Source organism: Mustela putorius, unplaced genomic scaffold (assembly GCF_011764305.1).
Source record: "Mustela putorius furo isolate JIRA1106 unplaced genomic scaffold, ASM1176430v1.1 tig00003901_pilon_pilon_pilon, whole genome shotgun sequence".
Lineage (NCBI taxonomy): Eukaryota > Metazoa > Chordata > Mammalia > Carnivora > Mustelidae > Mustela > Mustela putorius.
The window spans coordinates 4,785,282-4,802,996 of record NW_025422049.1 but is presented as its reverse complement, the minus strand read 5'-3'; the positions used below and the strand labels follow the sequence as shown (position 1 = coordinate 4,802,996).

At 39.1% G+C, this 17,715-nt stretch overlaps 1 protein-coding gene across 5 annotated transcripts in view; it reads left to right on the top strand.

Moving 5' to 3' along the window:
• LOC101671154 (X-linked inhibitor of apoptosis) overlaps window positions 1–17,053 on the top strand; it is a 59,689-nt gene extending 42,636 nt beyond the window's left edge. For 4 of the 5 annotated variants that reach the window (XM_004762028.3, XM_013061229.2, XM_004762030.3 and 1 more), the window contains 2 exons: window positions 3,011–3,211; window positions 12,497–17,053. In XM_004762028.3, the coding sequence (XP_004762085.1) occupies window positions 3,011–3,211; window positions 12,497–12,690 (395 nt within the window). In that variant the 3' untranslated portion in view covers window positions 12,691–17,053. Of the gene's footprint in view, window positions 1–3,010; window positions 3,212–7,256; window positions 7,351–12,496 lie in introns of all 5 variants that reach the window. The other variant, XR_006603035.1, reaches the window with a different exon arrangement.
• The last annotated feature ends 662 nt before the right edge of the window (window positions 17,054–17,715 follow it).

Here is a 17,715-nt window from a genome sequence, read left to right as displayed (position 1 = left end):
TTTGTATGTCTTCTTTGGAGAAGTGTCCATCGCCTTTGTGTGTTTTTCAGTTGGGTTATTTATGTTTTTGTTACTGAGTTATAAGAGTTCTTTGTATATTCTAGTTCTTTACATGTAAGTCCCTGTCAGATATATGATTGGCAAATATTTTCACTCATTTTCATTTTCTTGCTGGTGTACTTTGACGTATATAAATTTTTAATTTTGATGAAAACAATTTATCTTATTTTTTTGTTGCTTATGCTTTTAGTATTATATCTAAGAAACCGTTGCCTAATCCAAGGTCATTTATGTTTTCTTCTAAGAGTTTTATGGTTTTCTCTTACATTCAGTTCTTTGATCCATTTTGAGTTAGTTTTTATATATGTGTAAGGTGGGGGCCCTTTTAATTATTTTTCATGTGGATATCCTGTTGTCCCTGCTTTTGTTTTTTAGCAGGATAACCTTGAGATACCTACAGAATATCCAAATTGGTGGGTCTTAAAATCTGGAACTCACGTAAATAAGGGTAAAATTGTGGTATTGGGGGGAGTATCCAGAGAGATTGTTAAAAAGGGGGAATCAGTGAGGGAATAGAAGGGAACCACCAGTGTCTAATCAGGTGAGCAGAAGGAGCCAGCAAAACAAGCTGGAAAAAAAATCAGACAGTAGAACCAGGAAGGAGTGATGTCCAGCTGACCTCTGGACATATCCACCTAGAAATCTCAAAAAGCAGCTCAAATTCAGCATTTCTAAAAATCACTCAGACTGAACCCAGTCCTGTTCTTTTCCCCCCAAGCTGGTTAATAGTTCCACAGTTCACAAAGTTGCCCAGTAATTTGAGTCATTTTAAGCTCTTTGCTTTCCTTAATCCCTCTATATTTAATTAGCCACCAGGTCTGATGAATTCAACCTTTATAATATTGTCAAAAATCACTGGTTCTGCCCTAGTTTCTGCCCTTATTTCTCATTCAGTTGCTTTAGTAGTCTCATAAATGGTCTTTTATCTGCATTATAACTTCCCAACATATCAAAGATCTTAAGTTACTTTCTTACTTCTCTTATTACTTACCATGTAATATTTCTTAAAATCAAATCCCTTTCCAACTTCTCTTTTTAAAAAACATGTATTGAAGTATAATACACATAAAATAAAATGCTTAAAATAGACTAATCTTAAGTATTTAAGTCAGTGAACTTTAACACGCATTTACCTGTGTAGTCATTAGTCAAATCAAAATATAGAACTGGGGGTGGGGGCAGCGCCTGCGTGGCTCAGTGGGTTAAGCCTCTGCCTTCAGCTCGGGTCATGATCTTAGGGTCCTGGGATCGAGCTCCGCATCGGGCTCTCTGCTCAGCAGGAAGCCTGCTTCCTCCCCTCTCTCTGTCTGCCTCCCTGTCTACTTGTGATTTCTGTCAAATAAATAAATAAAATCTTTAAAAATATATATAGAACTGGGGGCACCTGGGTGATTCAGTCATTTAAGCATCTGCCTTTGGCTCAGGTCATGATCTCAGGATCCTGGGATGGAGCCCTAGAGAGGGCTTCCTGCTCAGCGGGGAGTCTGTTTCTCCCTCCCCCCACCCCCCCACCACCCACTACTGCTTGCATGCTCTCTCTCAAATAAATAAATTAAAATCTTTAAAAAAAAATAAAAAGGTAATAGAACATTCCCACCATGCCAGAAACTCCTTCAGGCCCCTTTCCCAATCAATATCTACCCCAAGCTATGTTCTGACTTCTGTGTTTTTAAGATTTTATTTATTTATTTGACAGAGACACAGTGAGAGAGGGGACACAAGCAGGGGGTGGTGGAAGAGGGAGAAGCAGGCTTCTGGCCGAGCAAGGAGCTTGATTCAGGGCTTCATCCCTGGGATCATGACCAGAGCCAACCAGAAGCCCCACCATAGATTAGTCTTGAACATCCAATAAACGTAAACATACGGTATATTCTTTTGTCTCTGGTTCATCATTATGATGACGTTTTGTTCATCAGATCTGTGAGATTCATTATGTTGTCTGTGGCAGAAGTTCATTTTTCTTGTTGCTGTGTAGTGTTTGAATATACCACAGTTTACTTACTCATTCACCTGGTGATAGATGTTCAAGTTGTTTCCAGTTTGAGGCTCTTACAAATGACACTGCTATGAATATTCTTGTGTATATCTTTGGTGGATCTTTTTTTTTTTTTTGGTGGACCTTTGTACTTATTTTTAGTACTCAAGTAGAATTGATGAATCAGAGGGTGTAAGTCTCCTCTTTCAGCAGTTCCATTCATAACCTGTATTTCTACTTCGAGTACCGTTGAGGTGAATTTCTGTTCATTTTGTTTCCTTATCTAGTTCACCCCCCTCGGCTGCAGAAACTAAGTCTCAGAGTTAGGAAGCTCACACATTCAAGGTCACAGACTCCAAATTCCCCCCATTTCCCATGATTTTTCCAAAATAATTGCTAGTGACTTGGGAAAGACATCTACTCTTCAGTATGTAGGTTAGCTGTTAATGAGTACAGTTGATTTGGAAAAAAAATCTGATTTTTGAAGCACTTAACTTTATCTTCTCAGTTTTACCTAATCTTGCACTATTTCTTTAGTCTTTAAAGCATCTAATCTCAATTCATAGTGCTACAAAATAATACTGTATTGTCAATGATTATAAGATTCTGATTATTCAGTGCTTAAGTATTTTAAAATCTTCCCAGAGTAGCTTTGATTTTTTTTTATTTTCTTGCTGCGTACCTCTTTCTTCTTAACTGTACTTTTTTTTAAAAGATTTTATTTATTTATTTGATAGATCAAAAGTAGGCAGAGAGGCAGACAGAGAAGTGGGGGAGGCAGGCTCCCTGCTGAGCAGAGACCGATGAAGGGCTCTATCCGAGGACCCTGAGATCATGACCCGAGCTGAAGGCAGAGGCTTTAACCCCCTGGGCCACCCAGGCGCCCCTTCTTAACTGTACTTTGCTGTTGAGTTGTGTTAATGAAAATAATTTTTTAAACTCTGTGTTCTTTTTCCTCACCAACTTTTGTTTCAGATGATGCCATCTTCCAAAATCCTATGTTACAAGAGGCTCTACGAATGGGATTCAATTTCAAGGACATTAAGAAAATAATGGAGGAAAAAATTCAGACATCTGGGAGCAACTATACATCACTTGAGATTCTGGTTTCAGATTTAGTGAGTGCTCAGAAAGACAATACACAAGATGAATCAAGCCAAACTTCATTACAAAAAGGTATGCATGGCTGTTTTTATTTTTAAAAAGCAAGAAAAACCTAATAGTACTTCATTATGGATCATATCTTATATGATTGTGACCCATTCATTTTTTTCCTTCTCACATCCCCCCTGGCATAAACAATTTCTTTTAAAAAACGTTCTGTTGGGGCGCCTGGGTGGCTCAGTGGGTTAAAGCCTCTGCTTTCCGCTCAGGTCATGATCCGAGGGTCCTGGGATTGAGCCTCCTCTCTCCTCTCTCTCTGCCTGCCTCTCTGCCTACTTGTGATCTCTGTCTGTCAAATAAATAAATAAAATCTTTTAAACAATTTAAAAAAAAAAATGTTCTGTTATAGGCACCTGGGTGGCTCTCTGTTGGGCTTCTGCCTCCAACCCAGGTCATGATCCCAGAATCCTGGTATCAAGCCCCCATGGGGCCCTCTGTTCGGCTGAGAACCAGCTTCTCCTCCCCCTCTGTCTCCAGTTCTGCCTACTTGTGCTCACTCTATCAAATAAATAAATAAAATCTTTTTAAAAAAACTTCCTGCTAATAAAAAATTCAAAAAAAAGTCAAAATTGGAGAAAACAGTACAGTGAACCTTCATGTACCCATAAATCAGATACAGTAATCATCATCAGTTTTCCAATCTTGCTTCATTTTTTTCCCCCAACATTTTTTGCTGTGGTATTTCAAAGAAAATTCCAGGTATCACATATATCATTTGCCTATAAATACTTTAATATATACCTAACAGATAAAGATTTTTTTAACTTAATGCTGTCGTGTTAAGCAGTAACTTAAACTATGCTCAGAGTGCTCGAAGAGAATACCATAGACTTAAAACAACAGATACTTATTTCTCACATTTCTGGGGGCCAGGAAGTCCAGGATCAAGGTGCTAGCATATTTGGTTCCTGATGAGGACACTCTTCCAGGCTTGCAGATGGCTGTTTTTTCTCTGTAAAAGCAGAGCACTCTGGTCTCTTTTCCTCTTATAAATACACTGATTCCATGGAATATCTGTCTGGCTTAGTAGAGTATGTAACTCTTGATCGTGGGATTGTGAGTTGGAGCTCCACATTATGTGTAGAGATTACTTAAAAATAAGGTCTTTAAAATAAATGAAAATAAAAATACATACATACGTGTATACATACATACATAATAAAGTGAAGGAAAGAAATAAAAGAAAAAAAGGATACCAATTCCATAATGAGCAGGTCCCACCCTTATGACCTCATCTGAATTTAATTACCTGCCTCCCAGAGGGCCTGTCTGTGAGTCCCATCACATTGGGTGTTTAGGGCTTCAACATAGGAATTTTTGAGTGGATACATTTATTCCATAACATACTGTTACCACACTTAACAAAATTATCAGTAATTCCATAATATCATTTGAATGTCAGTTGGTTTTAATTTTTTCCATTGTCTTGAAACATTCATAACAGTTGATTTGTCCGAATTGGTATTCAGGTAAGATCCACTAGTTTAGTAATTTTATTTTATTTTTGTAATGATTTACCTATTTATGTTAGAGATAGTGCTGGGGGAGGGGATAGAGGGAGAGGGAAAAAGAGAATCTCAAGCAGATTCCCCACTGAGCATGGAACCTTTGCAGAGCTTGAGCCCATGACCCTGAGATCATGACCTGAGCCATAAGGGTTGGATGCTGGGGTGCCTAGGTACTTCAGTTGGTTAAGCATCCAACTCTTTGTTTCAACTCAGGTCATGATATCATGGGTTGTGGGATCAGGCTCCATGCTGGGTTGGGAGTCCACATGAGGATTCCCTCTCTCTGCCTTTCCCCCTTCTGTCTCTCTCTAAAATAAATCTTTTTAAAAAAAGAAAAAAAGAGTTGGACACTTAACTGACTGAGCCACCCAGGCATGCCTAGTTTATTTGATTTATGTAGGTGTGGGTTTAGATAAAGAACAATGAAGGCTTTTATGATCATGTGTGGAATCTGTACGTTTTGCAATTGAAATGGATTTAGAGTGTTCTGCAACTTTTCATGCGATGTAAACCTGTAAACACACCATATTACTAAATAGAGCTTGAATGAGTGGCACCCTGGTAGTGTAAATCATATATGGAAAGTATATTAAACTTTTTTTTTAAATAGACTCCACGCCCAACCCAGGGCTTGGACTCAGAACCCTGAGATCAAGAGTCAAATGGTCTGTTGACTGAGCCAGCCAGGTGCCCCTAAAAATTGCATTAAATAATGTGCAAGGGAAGCATATAAACTCCTTTTAGGAACAAGAGGTGCAAGAGCCTATTCAGCCAGAGCAGCCCCATCCCGGTAGAACTGCCATTTTGTTGTTTATGCAGTAAAAGGTAAAAAATGTAAGTTCCTGGGGTGCCTGAGTGGCTCAGTGGGTTAAAGCCTCTGCCTTCAGCTCAGGTTATGATCCCAGGGTCCTGGGGTCGAGCCCCGCATGGGGCTCTCTGCTCAGCAGCGAGCCTGCTTCCCCCTCTCTTTCTGCCTGTCTCTCTGCCTACTTGTGATCTCTGTCTGACAAATAAATACATAAAATCTTTTAAAAAAATATAAGTTCCTTCTTTAAGGATGAAAGCAACTCGGGGTACCTGGGTAGTTCAGTGGGTTAAGCCTCTGTCTTTGGCTCAGGTCATGATCTCAGGTTCCTGGGATCGAGCCCCGCATCAGGCTCTCTGCCCAGCAGAGAGCCTGCATTTTCCGCCCCCCTCCCCAACCCTGTCTCTCTCTGCCTACTTGTGATCTCTGTTAAATAAATAAATAAAATCTTTTTTTTAAAAAAGGATGAAAGCAACTCTTTGATGTTTGCTTGGCAAACTATGAGTCCATTTCAAACTATGAATAATTTTGGGTACTGAGGTACGTTGTTATAGTCATTATTCTTTGAGCTCTTGACCACCTCTCGCAAAGGTTGAAAATTCTCCCAGTGCTAATAAATCTAAAAGTTTACTTTTTTTTTTACATTAAAGACCCTTTTGGAACTCCTGGCTGGCCCAGTCAGAAGAGCTGGTGACTCTTTTTTTTTTTTTAAGATTTTATTTATTTATTTGACAGAGAGAGATCACAAGTAGGCAGAGAGAGAGGAGGAAGCAGGCTCCCTGCTGAGCAGAGAGCCCGATGCAGGGCTGGATCCCAGGACCCCGAGACCATGACCTGAGCCAAAGGCAGCGGCCCAGCCACTGAGCCACCCAGGCGCCCCGAGCTGGTGACTCTTAATCTCGGGGTTATAAGTTCAAGCTCCACATTGAGTGTAGGCTTTACTTAAAAAAAATAAAAATTAAAATATGAATACACCCTTTTGATCTTTAAGTTAATTCCAGAGCTTCTAAAACATTCAGATAATTAATTGGTCACAAAACAGTATAATAGTGATTTTTTTAAGTTATATCGGTTGATATAAAACATTCAACAGAAAGCATACTGTTCTTTTCCTAAATAGGCATTTGTTTAAAACCTGTAATAGAGGCGCCTGGGTGGCTCAGTTGGTTAAGTAACTGCCTTTGCCTCAGGTCATGATCCTGGAGTCCAGGGATCAACTACTGTATTGGGCTCCCTGCTTGGTGGGGAGTCTGCTTCTCTCACTGACCTTCTCTCCTCTTATGTTCTCTCTCTCTCTCTCAAATAAATAAAGCCTTAAAAAAAAAATAAAACCAGTAATAGCTTCACTTATCCTGGCAGTGGTAAAATGAACCACTGACTTGGTCATCTTTCTACTACAATAGAAATACAAGTGACCGTATCATTTTTCGCATCTAAACCACAACTCAAGTTTGACAATAAGGTGTTTTTATACCTAAAGGTATTGTCAGCAACAGGATGATTTAGTGGGTTGCAATAGGAAGAGAACAAGGGGCAGAGTACTTTAGGGAGTGTCTGTTTTCTACCCAACAGGAGTCGATGGGCATTCTTGTTACCAGAGAGCCTACAAACTAGGATGGTGTGGGAAGGAAGGCCTGAGCAAATGGCAGCCTTCAGAAGCAGGAGTTGGAATTCATCAGTTGTCTCCTTGGTCTCATTAAATTGAGAGGGAGGTTAACTGATACAGGCTATCTTCTCACACCAGGGCTACTGCCTATTCCTCTTACCAAGGGCTGATGAGTAAAGACTGGCGCTAAGACTCTTAATTCTATCCAGAAGAGAAGATGGGCCTAACTGAGGTAAAGTGGGTAGAAGTTATTAGAAAAACTACACTGTTACTGTTGCTTACTGAGAAATCCTAGATTCAGTACTAACTTTATCCCAATGGCTATGTGACAGAGAATAGCCCAGTAAATGATCTTCTAAAAATAGTATATGATAGTATATTTATTTCTTTTTAAAGGTTACATAGTGTGCTGGGGCACCTGGGTAGCCCAGTCGGTTAAGCATCCGACTCTTGATTTCAGCTTAGGGTTGGTCAATCTCAGGGTTGTGGGATTGAGCCCCTCATTGGGTGCTGTGCTCAGTGGCCAGTCTGCTTGAGATTCTTTCTCCCTCTCACCTCCCTCCCACTCACGTGGTCACTCTCAAATAATTTTTTTAAAAGTTGGGGATACCTAGGTGGCTCGGGTGGTTAAGTGTATGGCTTCAGCTCAGGTGATGATCTCCAGGTCATGGGATCTAGTCCCACATTGGGCTCCTAGTTTAGCAGGGAAGTCTTCCTCTCCCCCCCCAACTCTTGCTTTCTCTCTGTCTCTCAAATGAATAAATAAAATCTTTTAAAAAAGAGGGGGTGCCTGGGTGGCACAGGTGGTTAAGCATCTGACTCTTGATTTCGGCTCAGGTCATGGCTCGGGGTCGTAGGATTGAGCCCAGCATCAGGCTCTGTGCTTAGTGTGGAGTCTTCCTGTTTCTCTCCCTCTGTTCCTCCACTTGCTTATGTACTCTCTATCTCTTTCTCAAATAAATTAATTAATTAAATACTAAAGAAAGGAAAGACAGTGTAAGGGGAAAGGTACCATAGTAAAGGATGTAGAATCCAATAGCTACCGGAAGATTTGAGTGAAATAAAATTGTCAGAGGTAAACTATTAGTCTCAGGGGGTGAAATCTATGGTCAGAACCTCACCATGTCAAGTAAGTTGCTGTACATAAGGCTGAAATAAGGTAGGAAAAATCAGTAACAGTGTTTGGTAGGCCTGGCATTTCATTCCACTGTGCTCTGTAAAACAGAATCACAAATCATCAGAACCAAAATGAACCTGAAAGATCATATAAAAACTTTCATTACTTAGGGGCACCTGGGTGGTTCAGTGGGTTAAAGCCTCTGCCTTCAGCTCAGGTCATGATCTCAGGGTCCTGGGATCGAGTCCCACATCGGGCTCTCTGCTCAGCAGGGAGCCTGCTTCCTCCTCTCTCTCTCTCTCTCTGCCTGCCTCTCTGCCTGCTTGTGATTTTTTTCTGTCAAATAAATAAATAAAATCTTTTTTTAAAAAAACTTTCATGACTTCAGTAAGAAAACTGAAGTATAGATGTGGTGTTGGCAATGATCACTCAGCGAGTTGAGAATAAAAATCAGTTTTCCTGACAGGTGGTCCAGTGTTCCTCTTTAAAAAAAAAAAATGTTTAGGGGCGCCTGGGTGGCTCAGTGGCTGAAACCTCTGCTTTCGGCTCAGGTCATGATCTCAGGGTCCTGGGATCGAGCCCCGCATGGGGCTCTCTGCTCGGCAGGGAGCCTGCTTCCTCCTCTCTCTCTCTCTGCCTGCCTCTCTGCCTACTTGTGATCTCTGTCTGTCAAATAAATAAAATCTTTAAAAAAAATGTTTAAAGTGAACAGTTCAGTAGTGTTAAGTACATTGACAGTTGTGCAGCCAGTCTCCACAACTCTTCTTATTTAAACAACTGAAACTGTCCCCATTAAACAACACATCCTTATTCCTCCTCCCCCAGCCCAATAATCGCCATTGTGCTTTCTGTCTCCATTAAACTTGACTCTTCTAGGTCCAGTGTTCATTTTTACTCATTGGAGCATCACATCTAAAAGTCATGAATAAATTTCTTTTTTTTTAAAGATCATATTTATTTATTTGACAGATCACAAGTAGGCAGAGAGGCAGGCAGAGATAGAGGGAGAAGCAGGCTCCCTGCTGAGCAGAGAGAGTCTGATGCAGGGCTCCATCCTAGGACGCTAAGAGGCTTAACCCACTGAGCCACCCAGGCACTCCCATGTGTAAATTTCTTAATTATTTTCCTCCTTATGGGGCATCATGCGTATGTACTTGATTCTAACTTTCTTGGTTAAATGCTTTCATAGGAGACAAATCAGTGTAGAGTGCCATCTCTTTAATTCCATTGTTACTTGCACCCCATCTGCCTTTTCCCTGTCTGTGTACCTAGTCTTATTCCCCACTCCACCCCCAGTCCCCTAAATCCATCTTGTGAACTCATCCTTCAAGGTTCCCCTTAGAGGTCATTCTCTGAAGCTTTCCCCAGTTACCCACATTAGAGTCCGGAGCTCCCTCTTCTCTATGTGTGCTGCTATGAGAGCATTCGTAACATTGTTATGGTTTTCCTTTTCTGTCCAGCACCTCAGACGAAGCTTCTTGAGGATGGGTGCTTTATCTTATCTCCGGTGCAGTCCACGTTTGAGCTTACAGGAGCTTACAGTTTTGATTATGCCATGAGGTTGCTTTTTAAGAAGAAAGAGATTAAATAATACTTCCTCTCCACCCTGGTCAGGCATACCTTTCCAAAGCACAAATCTCCTGCTATCTCTCTCCAGGTTAATACCCTTTACTGGCCCCCAGGACCCTTAGGATCAAGTCCAAACTCCTTTAGGTGGGTTCCCAAGTCTTCCATGGTGGGGCATCTGCTGATATTCTGTAGCCTCAAGTCATGCTGTGTCTCCCCAAGGCTTATCCGTGTACTTGTAGTCCTGGTTCTGTCTCTCCCCTTGGAGCCTGCCTGTACCGTTTCCTCTGCCCAGAACACTCTTCTCCCACTGCCTCTGTCCCCCAGGGTCCCCCCTCCATCTTTCCTAGTTAACTCCTCCTCCTCTTCTAGGACACAGTTTAACTATAATTTCTTCCAAGAGGCCTTCTGTTTATGTGTACATGCACATTTACACCTTTCCTGTGTTCTTTATAATATATTGCAATTACCCTTATCATTACCTTCTATTATAATTTCCTGTCTACTTGTGTTTCTCACTTGTTTATGAACGATGAGGGGCCTAGGGCCTTTGTATTTGCTAGTTGTTGTATCTCAAGTTCCTAAAACCTAGTTAAGTGTTCAGTAAATATTTGTTGAACAAAACTCAACCACTGTTTCCCAAACTTGTTTTCAAACAGTGTTCTGGGGCACCTGGGTGTCTCAGTGGGTTAAGCCTCTGCCTTTGACTCAGGTCATGATCTCAGGGTGTAGCATCAAGCCTGAAATCGCATTGGGCTCTCTGGGGAGCCTGCTTCCCTCGAGCTCTCTGCCTGCTTGTGATCTCTGTCAAATAAATAAATAAATATCTTAAAAAAACAAACAAACAAACAGTGTTCCCCAGGATGTTAAAGGGGATGCCATGAAAAGGGAGCAAAAATTTAAAAAAAAGGAACTCTGTAGTTAAATGTGACTTTCTAAGAGGGGATATGCACTGTACTGTACTTACAGGGGAGATGAGGGGATATGACCTGTACTTCATAGCATTGGTTCCCAAGCCAGTGTGTGTAATTCCAGAAATTGTTGTTGTTGTTGTATAAAACCATATCTTCTTTATTTTGCATATTTTAATTTTGGAACAACAACAACAAAAATACCCAGAAAGTTTAGATTTAGTAAATGGGGCATAGCAGTCGATCATTTTAAAAAATGCCCAAGTGCGACCAAGTTGCTCAGTTAAGCATCCAACTCTTGGTTTTGACTCAGATCATGATCTCATGGGTCCTGTGATGGAGCCCCAGAGTGGCTCCCCACTCAGTGGGGAGTCTGAAGATTCCCTCCTGCTGCCCCTCCCCCACTCTCAGAAATAGATAAATACATTTTTTTTAAAAAATGCCCCAAGTGATTCTCACGTGAGGCCACATTTGGAAACCACTGGTCTACAAAGATTGTTAAAATATGTAATGCCTTTAGAATAGTGCCTGGCACGTAATAATAAGTGCTATGTTACTATTAACTGCTGCCATTGTTGGTTGTTGTCATTATAGTTCTTTTTTTTTTTTTTTTTTTTTTTTTTTAAAGTAGACTCCACGTGTAGTGTGGAGCCCAGCACAGGGCTTGAATTCACAACCATGAAATCGAGATCTGAGCTGAGATCAAGAGTGGGACACTTAACCAGTTGAGTCACCCAAGTACCCCTGCCATTATTGTTTTGTTTGACCACGAAACACATTTTTGTGATGTATTTGTTAACACCTCAAAACCTAGTTTGGGAAAGGCTGAATTAAACAAGTACTTTAGTGCCACCTACATGCTGATGTTACCCAAATCTCTTTTTCTAGCCCTAACTTCTGATCTCAAGACGTGGCTGTCCAATGACATTTATATACAGATGCCCTGCAGACACCTCCAAAACAACTTGAAAAATGCCAAACCAATATTTCCTTTTGGCATCACCATCCCCTTGTAGCCACACTAGAAATCTTAAAATCAACTCTGGTTCCTCTTTTTCCTTATCCCTCACATGTAGTCAGTCACCAAATCCTAGTAGTCCCACTTCAGAAGTGTCCCTCACATCCATCCCTCCATTTCTGGAGTAAGTCGTGCCCTTTCCATACGTCACTTCATTTTACCTAATCCTGGCTTCTCCGCCTGGCAAGTTGTTGGCCATGTTTAAATGTCACTCCACCTCTTTCCCCGTCCCCCACACCCTGCAGCTGCCAACCTGAGAAGCTTTTCCCACTTCATCTGAACAGAAGAACTGGTTCTCTCATCTCATCCCCGAGCACTTTGTACATGACTTGATTATAGCACTTACCACTTTGTTTTTTTTTTTAAGATTTTATTTATTTATTTGACAGACAGAGATCACAAGTAGGCAGAGAGGCAGACAGAGAGAGGGGAAGAGAAGCAGGCTCCCTGCCACGCAGAGAGCCCGATGCAGGACTCGATCCCAGGACCCTGGGATCATGACCTGAGCCGAAGGCAGAGGCTTTAACCCACTGAGCCACCCAGGGGCCCCTAGCAATTGCCGCTTTGTGCTTTGTGCTTCTCTCCATAGCCTCAGCTCACGTCCTTCTCTAGCCCACGAGCTGCTTGAGAGCAGACTTCGTGTGTGAGTTGTCCTATCTCCCGGCCCTCGCCTAGCACCTGGCACACAGTAGGGGTTCTCATTGTTTCAGTACATTTCAACAACTAAGAAAGTAAAAATTAACACATTTCTTTTCTCTTTGTGCAGAGATTAGTGCTGAAGAGCAGCTAAGGCTCCTGCAAGAGGAAAAGCTTTGCAAAATCTGTATGGATAGAAATATTGCCGTGGTTTTCATTCCTTGTGGACATCTGGTCACTTGTAAACAATGTGCTGAAGCAGTTGACAAATGTCCCATGTGCTACACAGTCATTACTTTCAAGCAAAAAATTTTTATGTCTTAAAAAATTTTATGTCTTAATCTAACTCTACAGTTCGGCGCATTATGTTCTTGTCATTACCCTGATTGAGTGTGTGATGTGAACTGACTTTAAGTAATCAGCATTGAATGCCATTAGCATTTGCTACCAAGTAGACAAAATGTAAACTACAGTGTTCTAGTTCATAATCTAAAATTTGAATTTCTGGATTTGGGGAAATATTAGATATATTGTATATCCTTTTTTTCACTCTTCTAGACTAAGAAGCATCATACTGTATAACTGATCACAATGTGTATTTGTAGTACACTAACTTAGTTTCTAAGTGTAAGTGAATTAATCAGCTGAATTTTTCATTCTTTTCATAGAGGCTTAACAAATGGAGCATTCTTTGTAAACGTGGAGATTAGAGTTAATCTCCCCAATCACATAATTTGTTTTGTGTGAAAAGGAATGAACTGTTCCACACTGGTGGAAAGATAGAGATTATTTTTAGATGTTTGTCTTTGTGTTTTAGTATTTTGTCCATTCTGTTTTAAAATTAGACACACGTGCTTGGATGGGTGATTGTAAAAAATTATTTTGCCATTGTTAAAAGGGTATTTAAGGATAGAATACCGTCTAGCCAACATGTACTGACATGGAAAGATGTCAAAGATATATTAAGTGTAGGCTGAAGTGGCAAAACACTGTGTATAGAATGAGTCAGATGAAGGTGTGTGTGTTTTGTATATGTATAGAACAAAAGATTTGGATCGATAAAGCACCAAACTGTTAAGTGTGGTTTCTCTTGGTGGGGGGAGGGTAGGGCCCAGAGCAGGGGGGGGGGGTGTTGCAGGGGCCTTTCACTTTCTACTTTTTTCATTTTGTTCTGTTTGGATTTTTGTAAGTATGTATTAATTTTGTAATCAGAATTTTTAGAAAGTATTTTACTGATTTAAAGGCTTAGGCATGTTCAAACGCCTGCAAAACTACTTATTGCTCAGCTTTAGTTTTTCTAATCCAAGAAGGCAGAGCAGTTAACCTTTTTGGTGCCAATGTGAAATTTAAATGTTTTTTTGTTTTCCTGCTTTTGTGGATGAAAAATATTTCTGAGTGGTAGTTTTCTGACAGGTAGACCATGTCTTCTCTTGTTTCAAAATAAATATTCCTGATTTTGTAAAATGAAATATAAAATATGTCTCAGATCTTCCAATTAATTAGTAAGGATTCATCCTTAATCCTTGCTAGTTTAAGCCTGCCTAAGTCACTTTACTAAAAGATCTTTGTTAACCCAGTATTTTAAACATCTGTCAGCTTATGTAGGAAAAAGTAGAAGCATGTTTGTACACTGCTTGTAGTTATAGTGACAGCTTTCCATGTTGAGATTCTCATATCATCTTGTATCTTAAAGTTTCATGTGCGTTTTTACTGTTTGCATAATTAAGATGTATATAAGACAAAATGTCAAGTCTTTACCTAAATTGTTTTGTTTCCTTGACTAGTAATAGTAGTAGGTACTTCTGAAATAAATGTTCTCTCAAGATCCTTAAAATCTCTTGGAAATTACAAAATATTGACAAGAAAATGAGAATACTTGTTTAAATATTAAAAAGAAAATAAAACTTGAATAAGAGTCAATAGAGATTAAAAAATAGAAGTTTAAAAGTGCTTCATACAACACCCAGGGTTTGCTTAAAAGATTCTTAAACCAACCTGTCAATAGAGGTGAGTGAAGCATTTTACTGCAGAGAAACATTTGAGGGTGAAACTTAAAAATCCTATTTTCATTGTATTTTCTATGAGAAAGAATATTGTCATGTTCTCCTCACCTCTGTGGATGACTGTTTTAAGTGACAGTCATTTAAAGCATTGTGAATTTAAATGAGAACTTTTCAAATTAAATAATGACCTCCCTGGTTGGGGGGGATGTCTTGTTTTATGGTGTAAACCTTTGCACTTCCACTTAGGTTTAGTTAAATGTTCATTAAGTTAACTTTTACTTATATAGTCTATGCTTTGAATTTAAATTACAAGGGGAGAAAAGTGTTAAAGGTTCTTAAATGTGTTTTCCAGAACATGTCAGCTCCAAGTCAGGTAGTTAATTCAATCTAGTTGTTGGCCAACGACTGAATTATTTTAACATAAGGCTTTTCCTGTTCTGGGAGCCTCAGTTCATTAAAACTCTTCTTTTAAAACTTGAATGTTTAGAGTTAAGAAAGACCTTTTTTCTCCCCATGAGTTGTGAAATGTAATGCATGAAGCTGATGTGGATAACAAGTTTATTTTAAGAATTGTTTAGAAATGCTGTTGCTTCAGGTTCTGAAATCACTCAGCACTCCAACTTCTAATCACATTTTTTTAAAGACTTACCAGTGTTTGTCTGTGTTCTCACTATAAAAAGCACTGGATCCTTTCCATCTAGTTGTGCAAAAAATGATTACTTGCAAGGTCAAAATATAACCAGATCCAAATCTGCGCCTCCCCCTTTCCCAAAATAGTTCTTCGTATCTACATGTAGACATTCCTTTTCTGTTAGAAAGTTCACTTTAAAGATTTCCAAGTCACCACCTATTTTACTACATTTTAGTCATGTGAAGAGTCAGGTTGTTTGGTAATAAGTAGTTCTCTTTATTCATAATAATTTGGTGTGCCAGTCAAAAGCCTTGTTTTAATTTTTGAAAAATGGGTTTCATGTTTATAAAGTACTAAACTCCAGTTTATTAATTAACAGCTTTGTATTGCCTTTCCTGCTAGGTTTGGGTTTCTTGGGGTTTTTTTCCCCCCTTTGGTTAAGGGCTAAGATGGGGTAGGGTGTGTGTGATGGGTGTATATAATGGGATTTGGCCCTGCCTAACTATGATCTTTTGTTTTTGTGGTTACATTATTTAAATTTTGGTAGGCTTTTTTTTTTCCTGCATTTATTTGAGTGGATAAAACTGGTATTTTGAACTCTGAATGGAGACTACCACCGCAGCATTAGGTGCGTGTATTGTACTCTTTAGGCCCAAATCATTGTTTTATTTCCTGATTCCCCGGGGGTTGAGTATGAGGGGAAAGGGTGGAGGAGTGGGACAAATGGGGTAGGTTTTTCGCTTCCACTAGAGAAATAAGAAAACAGGAGGGGATTGTTGACAGTTGTAGTTATTTTTAGCCAAGTCTGCTTTTAAAAAGAGAGAGCTATTTCTTTATCTCTGAAATAAGAATAATAACTATCTTATAAAATCAGAGGAGAGTTCCAGAAGACCCTGGATGTCAGATACTTGATACAAATGTTCATTCCCTTCCCAGCACACTCTCGAACCCTTCAGGGGTTTGCCTTGACTCTGGAAATTTGGGCTAAGACTTAGATGATAACTCTTTCGGTGACTCTTACTCATCTTTTTTTGGCAGCTCTCAAAGTTAAGATGTAAATTATAATAAATAGGTCAGGTCCTTAAAAATATTTAAGTTCCTCTTTTAAAAACTTAACTATTTTTATTGAATTCAGTGAGTTTTCCTAATAGAAACAATTGGCTTATTCCTGCTTTCATCATCAGTGTCAATTTGACTCTTACTCACTTAGCACAATGTGAATTTCACTAGTGGCATACTAGAATCCTAGAGTGTCGGAGCTAGAAGTGACCTTAGAGGAGTATCTGATTCTTCCCCTTCATTTTACAGGTGAGACAACTGAGGCTCACAGGTGAATGATTTATTCAAAGCTATCTAGCTAATTAGTGGCAGCCCAGACTGACACATGGTTTGAAGGTGAAAAACTTCAAGTTACCTCTCCTGGGAGGTCTCAAATGTTTATTTTTTCAACTATTCTTTCTTTTATAACATAACTTTCACTACATATTAAATGACACTTTATGACTAATACAGTAGGACAATCTTAAATACATGAATCTTCAAATTGTACAATACTACGTTAATGTTTTGGGTGGTAAGATTCTATTTTGAAGACTGATATTTGCAGATATGCATAGAGATTTTTTTTGGCATTTCCTACATTCTTATTGTGTATCATTAATGCAACATTTAAAATTACTATATAAGTATATTTTGTCATTTTCCCTATATTTACTAACAAATACGCGTTTTTCGATTTGATGTAATAAAGGCTTTAATGTACTTTTGGTTAGAAGATTTTGCATTTTTTTCATTACTGTTAATATTTAATCTGACAGAATGACGGATTCTTATGTCATTGTAATAGTGCTGTGAATAATCGTGAAATGTTTTCAGATAGAGTGCTATATTTGTGAATATAATTTTATGACTTTTTTCATTTAGTAGAAACCTTTCCATCAATATGGAAAACAAAGAAAATAGCTTTCCATTGTATAATCTGGCAGTCAACTTAGATTAAAGCTTATTTTTCTGTGAATAAACTTATTCAATAAAGTACTATTCTTTAAAATGACATCTTATTCCTTTGTATTTATTTTACTTTCTTAGAAAAAATAAAATAGCCCTCTTAAAAATACTAAAATGAAACCTAAAATATATTTTCTGCTATTGGGCCTGGCATTAAGGTACACATCAAGTCATGTCCTGTTAAAAGAAAAAAGACGTCTGTTTTCATATTAATTTATAAAAATCTGTAAGTACATGAAAAGCCTGTTTTTAAAATGTATAAAAACACGAACTATTTTACCCTCTCCCCACAAAGATTGGCCTGTTTCTCCCAAGAGATAATATTAGTCACCATAACAAATCATGAGCAAGAAATTAAAATGCAGCCTACCTTTCTTCATGTCAACTATACTTCCAATGAATATTGATAAAGATGTGAATTTTCAAACTTTCTCTTGAAATTCAAGCCCAAGAGAGGGCACCAAAGATTTTTTTTTTTAAAAGCTTTCTCTTGGGGCACCTGGGTGGTTCAGTGGGTTAAAGCCTCTGCCTTTGGCTCAGGTTATGATCTCAGAGTCCTGGGATCGAGCCCTACATCGGGTTCTCTGCTCAGTGGGGAGACTGCTTCCTCCTCTCTCTCTCTCTGCCTGCCTCTCTGCTTACTTGTGATCTCTCTCTGTCAAATATATAAATAAAATATTTTTAAAAAGCTTTCTCTTAACAGAAATT